The 14097-nt window shown below is 35.4% G+C and overlaps 3 protein-coding genes across 3 annotated transcripts; 2 read left to right on the top strand and 1 right to left on the bottom strand.

Moving 5' to 3' along the window:
• Positions 1-3339: 3339 nt before the first annotated feature.
• LOC106397043 (F-box/kelch-repeat protein At3g17530-like) lies at positions 3340-7971 on the top strand. The gene is made up of 2 exons (XM_048744348.1): positions 3340-6658; positions 6966-7971. The coding sequence occupies exons 1-2, from the start codon at positions 5418-5420 to the stop codon at positions 7087-7089; spliced, it is 1365 nt and encodes a 454-aa protein (XP_048600305.1). The 5' UTR covers positions 3340-5417; the 3' UTR covers positions 7090-7971.
• On the top strand, positions 7967-8624 carry LOC106454958 (pectinesterase inhibitor 2-like). The gene has a single exon (XM_013897030.3). It carries the CDS (start codon positions 8018-8020, stop codon positions 8540-8542), a length of 525 nt encoding a protein of 174 aa, XP_013752484.2. The 5' UTR covers positions 7967-8017; the 3' UTR covers positions 8543-8624.
• A 41-nt stretch (positions 8625-8665) lies between these two features.
• On the bottom strand, positions 8666-9494 carry LOC106397046 (stress-response A/B barrel domain-containing protein HS1-like). Its single transcript, XM_013837587.3, has 2 exons — positions 9259-9494; positions 8666-9020 (listed from the first exon to the last, which is right to left on the bottom strand). The coding sequence occupies exons 1-2, from the start codon at positions 9396-9398 to the stop codon at positions 8837-8839; spliced, it is 324 nt and encodes a 107-aa protein (XP_013693041.1). The 5' UTR covers positions 9399-9494; the 3' UTR covers positions 8666-8836.
• Between the last annotated feature and the right edge of the window lie 4603 nt (positions 9495-14097).

Below are 14097 nucleotides of genomic sequence, written 5' to 3' on the forward strand. Positions count from 1 at the left end.
GTTACATCAGTTCATTCGCGGCGGAAACTTCAATATTATGATCCCTTCATTCTTGGTTCGCAAGCTGATCAGGTATGTCAATCTATTCATAATATTTTACCAATATAATTAATTAATGTTATATATTTTACTAATACGTGTATAATTGATATGTATAGGTGTGCTACATCAGTTACCCTCGGGTGACGTACAGAGACGATCTATGGGTTACTGTAACGCAAATCAACCCAAGAGGACGAGTGGATGGAACTTCTGATGATGATGAACCATTGCAACCAGAGTCTACCAGCAACGCCCAGGCAGTTGAAGATTTGGCAAATGTTGAACTCAATGAGAATTTGACTGTGTTTGGACTTGATGTTGTTGTACATTCGGAGCCAGAAGCCGAGGTTGGGGAGTTTGATGAAGATTCTGAAGATTCTGATTAGTTTTTTTTTTTTATTGGTCCGTCGGAAATCCCTCGCAAAATACCGACGACATAGCGACGACAAAAGGTTTCATTGAAGTTTGGAAATGTCGTCGGAATATTCCGACGAATTACCGAGGACATGTGTTTCTAAAAATTTCAAACATAAAAATCTATAAATTTAGATGCCAAAACTATGAAAATAACACATAATAAGTGTTTAGTATAGTATTAGATCGCAACCGTTCAAATATAACAACTCATTAAAATATTTATGTATGCATATCATTGTTTTCATAACATCTCATCTTAACACTCATATACTTATACAATCATATGCATCTAATCTTACACTACAAAAAATGTTGTTGTGTAAAATCGTGTTATAAAAACATTTTTATTGTTAAATCTTTATGCAAATACTATATATATTATCAAAGATTTGGATTTTTCATTTAGAAACTTGTAATCAACACCCTAAACACTAAGTCGTCGGAATTCCTTCGGAAAAGGTCGTCAGTATTCCGTCGGAATATACTGACGGACACCAATTCCGTTGGAATTTCAATTTACCCGGGAAAACCAAACCGCGTGAAAATTTTCGCGAACCGCCAATTGGTATATATTTAATTATCCCGACGGAATACTGACGAACCCGTGTCCGTCGGAAACGTTAAATATAATTACCCTTCTTCTTCCTTCTTCGTTATTTCCGCCTCCGCCTCTCTCTCAATCCTCTCCGCGATTTCTCTTTCTTTCACGGCGATTCCGACCATTCTCGAGCTCCCATCACCGGCGAATCCTCTTCTCACCCTCATATCTCTTCCCCAAACCCCAAATCAAGTAAGAATCATCCCAACCTTGTTTTATCTCAATTGTTTAGGGTTTTGGAAGTTAGATCTCGGATTTTAGGTTGTTTGATTGAAAATTTTAGGATTGAATGGATAGTTTAGGATATATAAGTTAGGATTGTTGTTTTAGTTTTTTTCGAATTATTTTGGGTTTTTGTTAAAATTCAAAACGTTTTACTATTTTTAAAACGTTTTTTGATTTTTAAAAACGTTTTTCAAGTTTCCAGTAATAAACTATGTATAATAAAACGTTTTTTAAAATTTTAAAAATATTTAACAACATTTTTCTATATTTATAAATTTTTATAATTTTGTATACATATATATATATATATATATAAATCATGTATAATAAAATTTTTTAAAATTTTTATAATTTTTTATAAGTTTCCAGTAATAAACTATGTATAATAAAAGGTTTAATAGTTTTTTAAAAAACGTTTATAAAACCTTTTGTAAATATATAAATGAAAATATTAAAAATAGAAATGATTTGAAAGGATTTTTGATGTATTAATTTTTTTTAGGTCCGAGGATGAACCCCGCCCCGCAGCCCGTCTTCGACGTAGTTCGGTGAGCAGTTCCCGTGCATCGGGATCATCTCACAAACAAAATTCGGTTCCCGCATATATTCCCGCTCCAGCTCCCGCTTCCCCTCCCGCTACTGCTCAACAGGATCCGTGGGTCATGCCAGTTGAACTATTGGTTCAACAACCAGGTCGAGAGCATCTCGCCGGTCTCCAACCCAACCCACGACGAGGACATAGCACTTGGTTAGTATTTTTTTTATTTGTAGCTTATCTTTTTTTTCGTTAATTAACTTGCTAACTTGTATTTTTTTAAGGTTCACCAAGTCGAGAAATGGCATTAGCAGGAGCATCAACCAGATGATGTACTCCATGCTCCGTTTTGGATATTCAAAGTGGAGTGTGATCCCTTCCGACAAACGAGAGTTGTGGTTTCGTCAGTTTGCGGTAGTAACTCTTCATTTTTTTAAAGTATTTACATTTTTTTTAATATATTTACTTATTAAATTATGTTTGTTTTGTAGCAAGAGATCAACTAGCACTCCGATCTCACGAAAACAGTCCGTAAGAAATTCAACGAAAAGGCCATGGACTCTTATACGAAGCAGATGAACGCGTGGAAGACAGTTTGGCAGAAGAACAAGAGGCCACGGTTCATCAACGGGACGGTGTGGGAGCAGTTGATAGCTCATTGGGAGAAGGAAGAAACTGCAGAGACGTCTTCTAGGAACTCCAAGAACCGGAAGAGCGATCGTGGCGGGAAAGGTATGTATGTGCACAACCTCGGCGCTTGCTCTATGTCTACTAAGCAGGATGAACTTGTAAGTTTTTTATTATTATTTATCTTTATATTTTTTAAATAAATATTTTATATATTCCTTGGCTAATAATGGCAGTTTTTTAGATCGAAGCAAATGACGGTAATCCCGTTGATCGTCTCCAACTCATTAAGGTGGCTCACACTAACAAGAAGACGGGTCAAATTCAGGACCTCGTGATCAAAGGTGTCGTTGATTTGGTGGAAGCTGAAATAGCATCTCAATCTCAGCCTCTCTCTGATGACGGCGATTCTACGGGAGCTTCAACCAACTTGTCCCTATTGCAAATAAATGAGATGGTTGAAAAGGTAATTTTTTTTATTAATATATTTTTTTATAATGTCGATTACTAACTTGTCCATATTTACTAACTTTAAATATTTTTGTAGGCGGTTCCTAAAAGGAAAGGAGGCCGTTTAGTTGGGTTGGCCCGCCGTGCTTCTTCGTATCCGGCATCTTCTTCGCAAGCTCCGTATGCCGATCCCATGATTCTCGAGGAGCTACATGACAAAGATGAACGGATTGGAGCATTGGAGGAGCAGAACACCACTATCCTTTCTGAGAATGCCACTATCCGTTTGGAGAATGCCACTATCCTTGCTGAGCTGGCATCCCAGAAGAAGTTCAACGCCGAGATAATGCAGAAGCTAGATCGTTTGATGTCTTCGAGTTCTTTTTTCTGCTTTTTAAAACTTTCTGAATGTTTTTTTTTCTATTTCGGTTTGTATGAATTTTAAACTTTCTGAATTTTTTTTTCTATTTCGGTTTGTATGAATTTAAATTCTATAATATTATTAGTTTTAAATTTCAGATTTTATTTATTTATTAATTAATTTTTAATATAAAAAAATATATAAAAAATGCAAAATTAATTCGTATTTAAAATTGATATATTCCGAAGAATTGAGGGCGTCGGACTATACCGACGGACTATGGTTCGTCGGAAAATACCGACGGAGCAGGTTCCTCGAAAAATTCCGACGAACCATTGTCCGTCGGTATCTTCCGACGAACCATAGTCTGTCGGTATTTTCCGAGGACTCCGTTCATCGGTATAGTCCGAGGAACGTGCTCCGTCGGTATATAGTTTTTCCGATGAACTCTGGTCTCGTGTGTCCGCATCGGAATATCGTCGGAAGTTCGTCAGAATGACGTTTCTCTGTATTCGTCAGAAAGTCGTCGGAAGGTCTGACGAAATTCTGACGAATACTTTTTTTCCGACAAAATGATACCGACGAATTGGTTCGTCAGAAATTCGTCGGAATCGGTCTATTCCGACGAATTTCTGACGATTTCGGCCATCAGAATCTCTATGTTTTCTTGTAGCGATTAGTGATTTGTCAAAAATCAAAATGCAGTCATTGTTAACGATTATGTGAATGGGTGGGCGTTCAAGTATCCGTTCGGATTCGGTTCGAATCTACTGAGGTTTTGGGTTTTTGGGGTTAGAGATTAAGACCTATTTGGATATTTTAAAATTTTGGTACGGGTTCGGTTTTGATCTTTCCATGTTTGTTTTGGGTTTCGGGTTCGGATAACCCATTTAAATTATTTATTTATTTTTAATCCAAATATATTTTTTAATTCCAAAAATCAATAAATAAAATAATATATAAATTTGAATAATGTATGTCAAACTACCTAAAATTAACATAAAATTGATTTTTTGGATATTTTGATGAAGAATGATTAGGTAATTCGAGTTTTTGGTGTTTTCAGTGATATTAGTTGTTCACATATTAAACTAATTTCGGTTTGGGTTTGGTACTATTTTTTGGTTTGGATTCGGTTTTCTTCTTCGGATTCTGGTATTTTATTCATCCCTACTTATGTGAGAAACCATCATCATCATCGGTTTGAAACCATTATTTTCAATGCTAGTATGTTTATAAATTTGGATGCAACTTTTGTTAATGTAAGAAACAAGACCTTAATATGTATTTTAAGTGAGTAACAAATGATTTTGTCCATAATTATATGTATATTATTTGATTTTGAACCATGTGTTGAAACAGTATAAATATTTTAAATTAAATTAGAGAAGTAAACTAGAAATATAGGGTCAAGTATTCATATGTTCGGTTATTTTAGAATATTCATTCAGGTTTGGATATTATATGTTCGGGTTCGGATATCCAATCTCTACTAATTTAATACTCGTTCGGGTATTTTGATACTTCGGTTCGGATTTTGGTTCGGGTTTTTCAGATCGGGTTCGGATATGATGTCATGAAAAGAAACCTAGTTGAATCCCCTTGTGTTACCAACGGTTCATTCAGTCCCATTCCCGCCTACATCGAAAATATCAACCGTTAAACTTATCTCGCCTCCCATTCTCATCTTTTTGTTGAATGAAAAAAAAACATTTTAAAAGAAACAAATAATTTTTAAAAAATATTCTTTTATCAACAAACCATTTGTATAAAAAAATATTTCTTTCCTTTTCTAAATATGCCTAAATAAATTGATGAGAAGAATTCACTGTTTCACAAATAATCATTCCTTACTTTATTCAGCATATTTCTTTTGAAATTAGTCTCCCATAAATTTGTATTTTAAGATAGATATCTTTTCTCCAAAAGAAAGATATAATTTAGATTTGAAATTTCCACAAAATATGCATTTCCCTAAAATACCTTTAACAATTATCATACGACTAAGATACAATAGAAGCCCAATGAAAAACAGCTTTTAGTTACCCTTGTTTTGGTGTTCAAACAAAAAAACAAAACAAAAGTTCACCTAGTTTATATCCTTTCTCCTATATACTTTCTGCCTGGAGAGATATTAGGTCAGAAATCACTACTAGAAGAAGATGGTGATGATAACCGACCTTCCATTTGATCAGGAAAAGAAGATACTCGCCCGTGTTCCGAAAGAGTCTCGACCACAATGGCAAACTACTTGCAAGAGATGGTACGCTGTACGCCAAGATCTACTCTCCAAGAAACACTTGGCTCGAACAGGAAGAGAGTTCATCTTATTGTTGAATACTAATGTTTTTTCAACAACCATCAACCTCCAGGGAGTCCATAACAACGTTGATCCGGTGATGGAGTTCGGAGGTAAACTTGGATCTTTACAAGATTCAAATGATTTACAAATACATGATATTTTCTACTGCAAGGGGTTAGTGCTATGCACTATGGTGGGAAAACAAATGCTCGTGGTTTGCAACCCTAGTAACCGTGAAACTAGGTATGTCGAACCTAGAACAAGACATGGCTGTTTCGAATATGCTCTTGGATACAAAGGCAGCAAGTCTTCTTGTGTTAATAGCTACAAGATCTTGAGGTATTGTCGTTATTTCGACAAGCAACTGATGCGTACGGTTTCTGAGTTTGAACTGTATGACTTCATGTCTGACTCATGGAGGGTTTTAGATGTTGATGAGCACGATTGGGAAATATCTGCTCGTGGCGTCTCTGTGAAAGGAAACACTTACTGGGTTGCTAAAAAGAAGGACGACCAGTTCATACTCAGTTTTGATTTCACTAGAGAGAGATTTGGGCTTCTCCCTCTTCCGTATGAGAGTGTTGGTACTGAAGATTCCATTAATTATAAGTATGACGATACAGCTGTTCTGTCAGTTGTTAGAGACGAACAACTCTCGGTGTTACATCAATATCTTCATGTGTATTCATCAGAGATGAAGATATGGGTAAGCAATACAATTGACACCAAAAAGGTGTCGTGGAGCGAGTTCTTGGTAGTGGACGTAGTGTTGTTAAATGTTGTTAGTTTCGTGGTTGACGAGGAGCATAAAGTGGCAGTGTGTTGTAGTACAGGCAAGGATGATCCTGATGATGAGGATGATCCTGATGATGAGGATGATCCTGATAATGAGGATGATCCTGATCATGAGGATGATCCTGATGATGATGGTGAAGAAGAGTGCACCAGCATTTCAATTATTGGAAAGAATATACAAAGTCTTGTTTATGATGAAGGGGCTATGGATGGATCATGGCCTCATCTCATGAATTACGTTCCAAACCCGGTTCAAATTTTAAGGAAGGGTACGCGCAAAAGCAAAAGGAAACGAACTACAAGAAGGTTAGTCAATTATATTAACTAAGTTCCATTTTTGTTTTTCTTTGTTCTAATGATCTTACTCAAATACTTTGTAATTGCATTGGATGCATATAGAGAAGAGTAGTTATTGAGAAACTAATTAAATATCAGCATCTTAGCTTCATAGATTCATATACTCTGTTCTTAAAACGGAATGCTTAAATCTCACACAAAGATTGTTCTCTTTTAAGAAAAATCTGCATGTTTAAAACACTGCTTAAGGTATATATATATTATTATGTTTCGGGTATGGGTTCTCTTTAACTGTGTGTGAGCTTTTAATTAACAGTTATGAACCGGAGGGCAGTTCGGCAAGAAGCGTTGAGGAAACGAAAGTGACACCAATAGACAAAGCTAAACGAGTTTTTAGGGTTATTTTGAATGTCCCAAAAGAGTTTAGGAAACGAGAGTGAACCCATACCTAAAGCATATCGAAGTACTCCTGCTGTTGCTTTGAATATCCCAAATATTTCTATCTTTTCTTCTCTTTTTTTTGGACAATCCTAAAGGTTGTAATAAATTGAACGCATATTGAAGTTTATTATCTTATTTTGACTCTTAAAATCAGAGTGAATGCAATGGCTTTGTATTTCATTGAGGATCTGTATTGATTGTATTTATCGGTGATTACTATCAGTATCGAATATACATCAGATAAATGCGAATGAAACACACACTAACTGTAGTTGAACCTTCTTCAAGGACCAAGGGAAGATTTTTTTCTAGTTGAGACAATAGAATTGCTTAGTAAAACGCTCCATCAACACCACAACTTTGTGGCTTAACTGTAAAGCTTCGACAAGTAATGGTCTTTGCGGTTGTTTACGGTATTAACACGAACTCAAAACTTCATTCTAGTCTCGTATATACGTACTTTAATGGACTACTCTAGAAATATTCTTGACAATTAACCATTATGCACTCAACACTTATTTGTTTGTCCATACGTATGGCTTTTATATCCAAGAAAATGGCCTTTCTTGCGTCACAAGAAACATGTTTTCGATTTTATCTCCTCGTTTTGATTCTATATATTTAATGGAATAAACTGTTAAATGTCATTGACTCTGGTGTTATAACCTAAAAGCCATGCATACACTCATAGTCAAATTGCAATGTCTTATATTAGAACTTGTGGTCAGATAACTTATCTCAACATTATTTCTAAAAACAGCAAACTTTTTCTCTATCATTCCTTAGAACTTGTGGTTTAACTAAGAATCAGATACAACAACAATCCTGTCCAAGAAATTGTATTAATAGTTCTAGTGGAAGCAATCAATCGCAAGCGTCTATAAATATTTAACCTCAGGGACAATATTTTACCAAAAAGAACCAAAGATGGCAACAACATACATGGTGAACAACGTTCTTGTATCTTGTTTGATGTTTTTTGTAATGATTGGTTCCTCAAACGCAAAACCTGCAGACATAAAAGCAATCTGCGGTAAAGCAAAAAACCCATCCTTCTGCACAAACTACATGAAATCAAACCCAAAGATTTCAGGTGCTGATATTAAAACGCTTGCAACGATCACCCTCGGCTCTGCACAAACAAGCGCATCAATAGCTTTGACGAAGATTCAGTCTCTTGCCACGAAAGAAACTAACCCTGCTTTGAAGAAAGGATACACCTCGTGCGTGGAGCAGTACAAGAATACAATCAGCAGTCTCGATGAAGCTAATACGAGCCTAACGTCAGGAGATGGTCCAGGGCTGAACATCAAGGTCTCAGCAGCTATGGAAGGTTATACAACATGTCAAGATGGCTTGTCGAACGTCAAAGCTGATCCTTCAATTGTGAAGGACACGGGTGATTTTCAGAATGTTTGTGGCATTATTCTTGTCATCTCCAACATGATGTGATTAAAGAAAGGGCTTGCGATTACATCAAACAGTTATACATGTATATTACATAGACACAATCAAGAACCTATTTTCTTCCCTATTTGCTGTTCTATTAGCATTATTGATTAAAAATATAAGAAATTAAGAAACCACAAGTACTCAAACCATAAAAGAAAACACACATTGTCTGATACAACAAAAAAGAAAGAGATCGGCAGAAACATTATAACAACACAAGCAAACAAAAGGCCATGATTCCTCAAAAGGAACATACTTTATTTAAAAAAAAAAATAGATCACAAGATGATGAATCTAAACAGAGGTAGGCTTGTAGTCTATAACCAACACTTTATCCAAGCTGCCTAGGAACATGTTGGCGAACTCAACGTGAATAGGATGAGCAACGTACTCAGCTACAGCTTCTTTGCTCTCAAATGTGGATTCAAAGATATGTGTGAAACCTTGATGCAGATTCTCTATGCTCACATCTTTTCCCCTACAATATTATTTTTATTTTTATTACATGAATTTAATTTTTAGGACAAAACCAATGAGTTGCCCAAACAAAAAAAAAAGGGCAGAACCAATGAAAATCAGTAAAGACAAGACTCATTCAGTTTGGTTTTAACGTTATCTAAAATCATATTATTGATAGATGATAAAATTAATCCCTAAAGATTCAATTTAGATCTACAGTACACCAATAACAATCAAAACAGAAGCAGAGAAGTTACCATTGGAAAGCTTTCATAGGTTCAATGAGATTGACGAGATTCGCGTAACCTTTGATAAGTTCGTCGATCTTTTCTTGGGTTACGTCGTCTTTGAACTTAGCAAGCAGAACGTGCTTCACTGGTCCCTTTGCTTCCTCCATTTTCTCCCTGCGATCCTCAGTGCTCTCTTTTTCTCTCTCTCTCTAATCTATCTGTATGTTGCAGTTTATATAAATGGACGGTCAAGATCTGATCTACATAAGACTTTATAAATAAAACGTGCTAAACACGTGCGTCGCATTATTACCTTCCGTATCAAAAAAGATATATATTTTTTTTTTCAACCGGAATTTATTAAACGGTCAAAGCCCTAAAAAGACAAAACCCAACAAATTTTAAAACATAAAGGCCCAAAAAAGACCAACACTTTACAAATGACTCTGGACCGTAAGCCCAAAGAGAAAAACCGTAGAAGAAAGGCAAGGTGGCAACACCACCACGTATTCGATCGACCGGCGATCAATGGACACGCGTCAGGCCGAGGCGCAATTTGCTTCCTCCGGAGAAAACGAGGTGATACGACGGAATCCGCCGACAGCGGAAACCGATGATGAAGAATCGCTCACACAGAGCCATCTTTTCAACGAACAAAGTCGCATACCGGATCAACGCTTCAAAACTGGAATCAATCATCTTTAATCCAGTCTACAGCCTCCGATCTACCTTCATGAATATCAGACATCTTTAAAGATGAGAATAAGCTTGAAGATGAATCAATCCTAATCAAGGGAAGAGGGATCGATCGGAGAGGAGAAAGGAGAGACGGTTAAGCGATGAAGCTGAGAGAAGCGCCGATCAAAGAAACCGGGAGAACCCCGGTGAAAAGCCGCCATCAACACCAACGAAGAATGACGCGGAGACAAAAGCCGGACGTCCATCACCGCAAGAGAAGGCAAGGACGCCGGAGGCAGAGCCGACAGACCACCAAGAGAAGGCGCGTCTCCGGAAGCAGGGACCGGTAGGAGAACCCGAAACCAGTTGAAAGGCGCCGGAAACAAACCGGCGAAAGGAAAAGGTTCATCTCATCTCTCTCTCTGTAAAAGATGATAGTGAGAGAACGAAGAAGAGAGAGAATCTTTTTTCATGTATGATTTATCAAAAAAAATATCAAAGCACAAATAAAATCTCATAGAACCTGGAATTTTGGTTTCGGTTCTGTTTCAATTTGTTTTGGATAAATCGGGTTTTAGAAAAAAATTAAGACAGCTTGGGTTTCTCAAATTAAATATCGGATAATTTGAATAATTTATAATATTTCAAATAAAATTTTCTATCAATTTGATTTATAAATAGCATGTGTAGCTGTGGAAGCCCTTTGGTCTAGTGGTTTGACCAAGAGTTCATTAATGCTTACAAGAGATCTACAGCATGGCGCAAGAAGTACCGTCAAGTATGAATCCCATAGGGCGGCTCAGGTGATGCAGTCAGGCGTGAATCCTCATACGGGAGGTAGAATTGTCGGCTGTAAAATCGTCTATAATATTTCACATAGTTGTAATATTGTCAGCTGTAAAATTGTCTGTAATATTTCACATAGTTGTAATAGCATAATTATCCAGCGTTAAAAAAAAGATTAGTTTCATGATTTTGGATGGTTAACTTATATAATAATGTTAAGAGAATAAAAAAAATAGTATCTGTAGAATATTTGGTTAATCTAAAACTAAATACAATTAATACTTGCATGCTTTTAGGTAATAAACTATTTTCTTAAATGGTATCCATTCAATTATTGGTTTAGTTCTGGTTTTTGAATAACTTTTGTTGATTTGGGTAAAATCCAACTGATCAGAGCTTTCAGAAAATATTTCATTTAGAAAATATTAGGATAATTCAGTTTAGAAATAGTATTTTTAAGATATCTATAATTAATAATTTTAGATATATAAACTATATTTAGAAATTTCTGTTAATTTACATAAAATTCAAATAATTTGGGGTTTTTAGAAAATATTTATTAGTTCAGATATTTTGGATAAAATATAGGGTAATTAGAATAATTTATAATATTTTAAATAAAATATTTGGATAATTCGTTCTAAATTGTATTTTTAGAATATTTATTTATTTTTTAAAAAAAATAACACATTAATATTTTAAGAATATTTTAAAAATTCTATTATTCATTCGGTTCTCGATTTAGGTTCTAATTTGGTTTCAAATTTTTTTTATAATTTCTGTTAATTTGGGTAGAAATTTTGGATAATTAAGGGGTTTCAGAAAAAAATCAGGTAGTTCGGATTTTCGGATAAAATATCTAGTTAAATCCCCTGTTCTAAAAAGCGGCCGCCTAGGCGCTATGCGTCACTCTTCCGTCCCGATTTATGCCAAATCGGTTTAAAAAATCGGATATCTGAACTTTTCCGCCTTGACCGCCTAAATGACCGCTTAGCGGCCTAGGCGGCCGCCTAATCTATTTTTTATTATTTTATTATTTTTTATTTTATTTTTATTTTTATTTTATTTTAAATAATATTTTTATTTGTTTATTTGATCTAAAATTTTATAAATATCATTTATATTCATAACTTTTATGAACATTACACTATATTAAGTTTATGTATTCTATTTGTGTGTTTTATACAATCTTAAACATGAAAATGTATTAATGTTATATACAATTAAAGATTAACCTGTTTTATAACATAGTAAACCATCTAAAAATTCCTCCCCGCATAATTTCTGATTAATCTCCGATTTTCTCTTTAGGCGCTAAGACCAACCCGACCGCCCGATTAGCGCCTAGCGCATTCCCGAACAGGGGTTAAATCTAATAAATACAGTCAAGAACTAGTTCTTGGCATTATTTACTAAAAAGTACATGAGATTAAGAGACCACAAAGTACTCAAACCATAAAAGAAAACAAGCAAATACTCGTGATCGTTTACACACATGATCTGATACAACAAAAAGGAAAGAGAATGAAAGAAACATCATAACAAAGGATGCTAGTGATAAAGAGTGTACCAGCATTTGTATTATCGGAGAGAAGATGCATAGATATGTCTATGGTGAAGGGATTATAGAGGGATCATGGCCACATCTTCTGAACTACGTTCGAAGTCCGGTTCATATTTTAAAGAAGAGTACGCCCGAAGGCAAAAGGAAACGAATTACAAGGAAGTTAGTCAAATATATTAACTAAGTTTCTTTCTTGCTTTTCTTTGTTCTAATTAATGATAGTACTCAAAGACTTTATATTTGCATTGGATGCATATAAAGAAGAGTAGTTACTAAGAAACTAAACATCAGCATTTCATAGATTCATTCTCTGTTCCTTAGCTTGAAGCGGAATGTTTAAATCTCACACAAGGATTATTCTCTTGTAACGAAAACTGCATGTTTAAAAGACTGCTTAAGTTATATATATCTTATGTTTCAGGTTAGAGTTCTTTTTAATTGTGTGTGAGCTTTACCAGGCATGAACTGGAGGTCACTCTGCAAGAAGCGTAAAGGAAACGAAAGTGACGCCCATAGCCAAAGCCAAACGAGTTCCTAGGGTTGCTTTGAAGGTCCCAAAAGGGTTTAGGAAATGAAAGTGACACCATGCCTAAAGTATATCGAACTACTCTTGATGATGTTGCTTTGAATGTCCCAAAGCTTTCTATTTTTTCTTTTCTTTTTTCTTGGACAACCCTAAAGGTTGTAATAAATTGTAACGCATATTTAAGTTTTTAATTCTATTTTGATTCTCAAAACCAGAGTAAATGCAATGCTTTTGTTGTTCATTTTATCTTTTGAGCATCTACAATTATTTTATCTTTCGGTGATAAACTGTTATTATCTAATATACATCACATATTAGAATACACACAACTATTCTTCTACATCAAATAATGTTTTTCCTTGCGTAACAAGAAACATGTTTTCCATATAGTTTTTTTGAGGTTAATTAGGAAGAGTTTAGACCTGGCTTAGGAGCAAGCTTTGTTGATACCAATGATACGGCGTAAAACACTGCTTCCACCTGATTTCGAACTAAGAGCACGACATCAGCAATGCAAAGTCACTTGGATATTTCCTCAATTCTAATTCGTCTATTAGTCACTCCTTTGTCATAATCTTTTTCTCCGACTGACAAAGTCAACAAAGGCACTAGTGTACACTGTGTACCAACTCTGCTCAACACCGTCAAAATTTTACAAACACGTCTACATCGCTTTGGCTGAACTCTGACCTGAAAACGTTCACCCTCGACTTACACGGTCTAGTCGGTAAGGTCATCCAAAAGACTTCGCTGGGGTACAAGAACCTAAAGATGACAAAAGGCTTAGCGAGAACCACCACTGATCCAAACCTCCAGATTCCATATGGGTCTTGCGCGACAGGTTATGAGTTATCGATCCATTAAAGCCCTCGAGGGAGCTAAAGAGTTTGTGAGCTCTGAGGAGAATACCTGTTAGCAAGTAAGATAGCTTTTAACGCATTTGATAGTATAACTATATAGCGAAGCTGTGCATGAAGGCCAGACAATGCCAGTTTACGTGTATCCACGCAATTTGATGTTTGAAAAAATGTGTAACATTGAATAAGGTTTTCTCCAGACCTTTTGACGTTTTGATTCTATGGCAAAAATCTATTAAATGTCATTGACTCTGGTCTAATGACCTAAAAGCCAATGGATGCATACACACGCATAGTCACATTATAATGTCTTATATAACTTATATTAATAGTCAAACTACTAATCAGATAACCTATAATCTCGGCCTTATTTCTAAAGAATAGCAAAGTTATTTCTCTATCTTTTATTAGAACTTGTGGTCTAACCAAGAATCATAAACAGTAACAATCCTGTC

This window comes from Brassica napus, chromosome C1, assembly GCF_020379485.1.
Source record: "Brassica napus cultivar Da-Ae chromosome C1, Da-Ae, whole genome shotgun sequence".
Taxonomy (NCBI): Eukaryota; Viridiplantae; Streptophyta; class Magnoliopsida; order Brassicales; family Brassicaceae; genus Brassica; species Brassica napus.

Bases quoted from the DNA above. Each gene is read 5' to 3' on its own strand.
- LOC106397043 (XM_048744348.1), top strand. From the start codon at position 5,418: ATGGTGATGATAACCGACCTTCCATTTGATCAGGAAAAGAAGATACTC. The intron at 6,659-6,965 runs GTTAGTCAATTA...TTTAATTAACAG, and splicing joins AGGAAACGAACTACAAGAAG to TTATGAACCGGAGGGCAGTT.
- LOC106454958 (XM_013897030.3), top strand. From the start codon at position 8,018: ATGGCAACAACATACATGGTGAACAACGTTCTTGTATCTTGTTTGATG.
- LOC106397046 (XM_013837587.3), bottom strand. From the start codon at position 9,398: ATGGAGGAAGCAAAGGGACCAGTGAAGCACGTTCTGCTTGCTAAGTTC. The intron at 9,021-9,258 runs GTAACTTCTCTG...ATAATATTGTAG, and splicing joins CCTATGAAAGCTTTCCAATG to GGGAAAAGATGTGAGCATAG.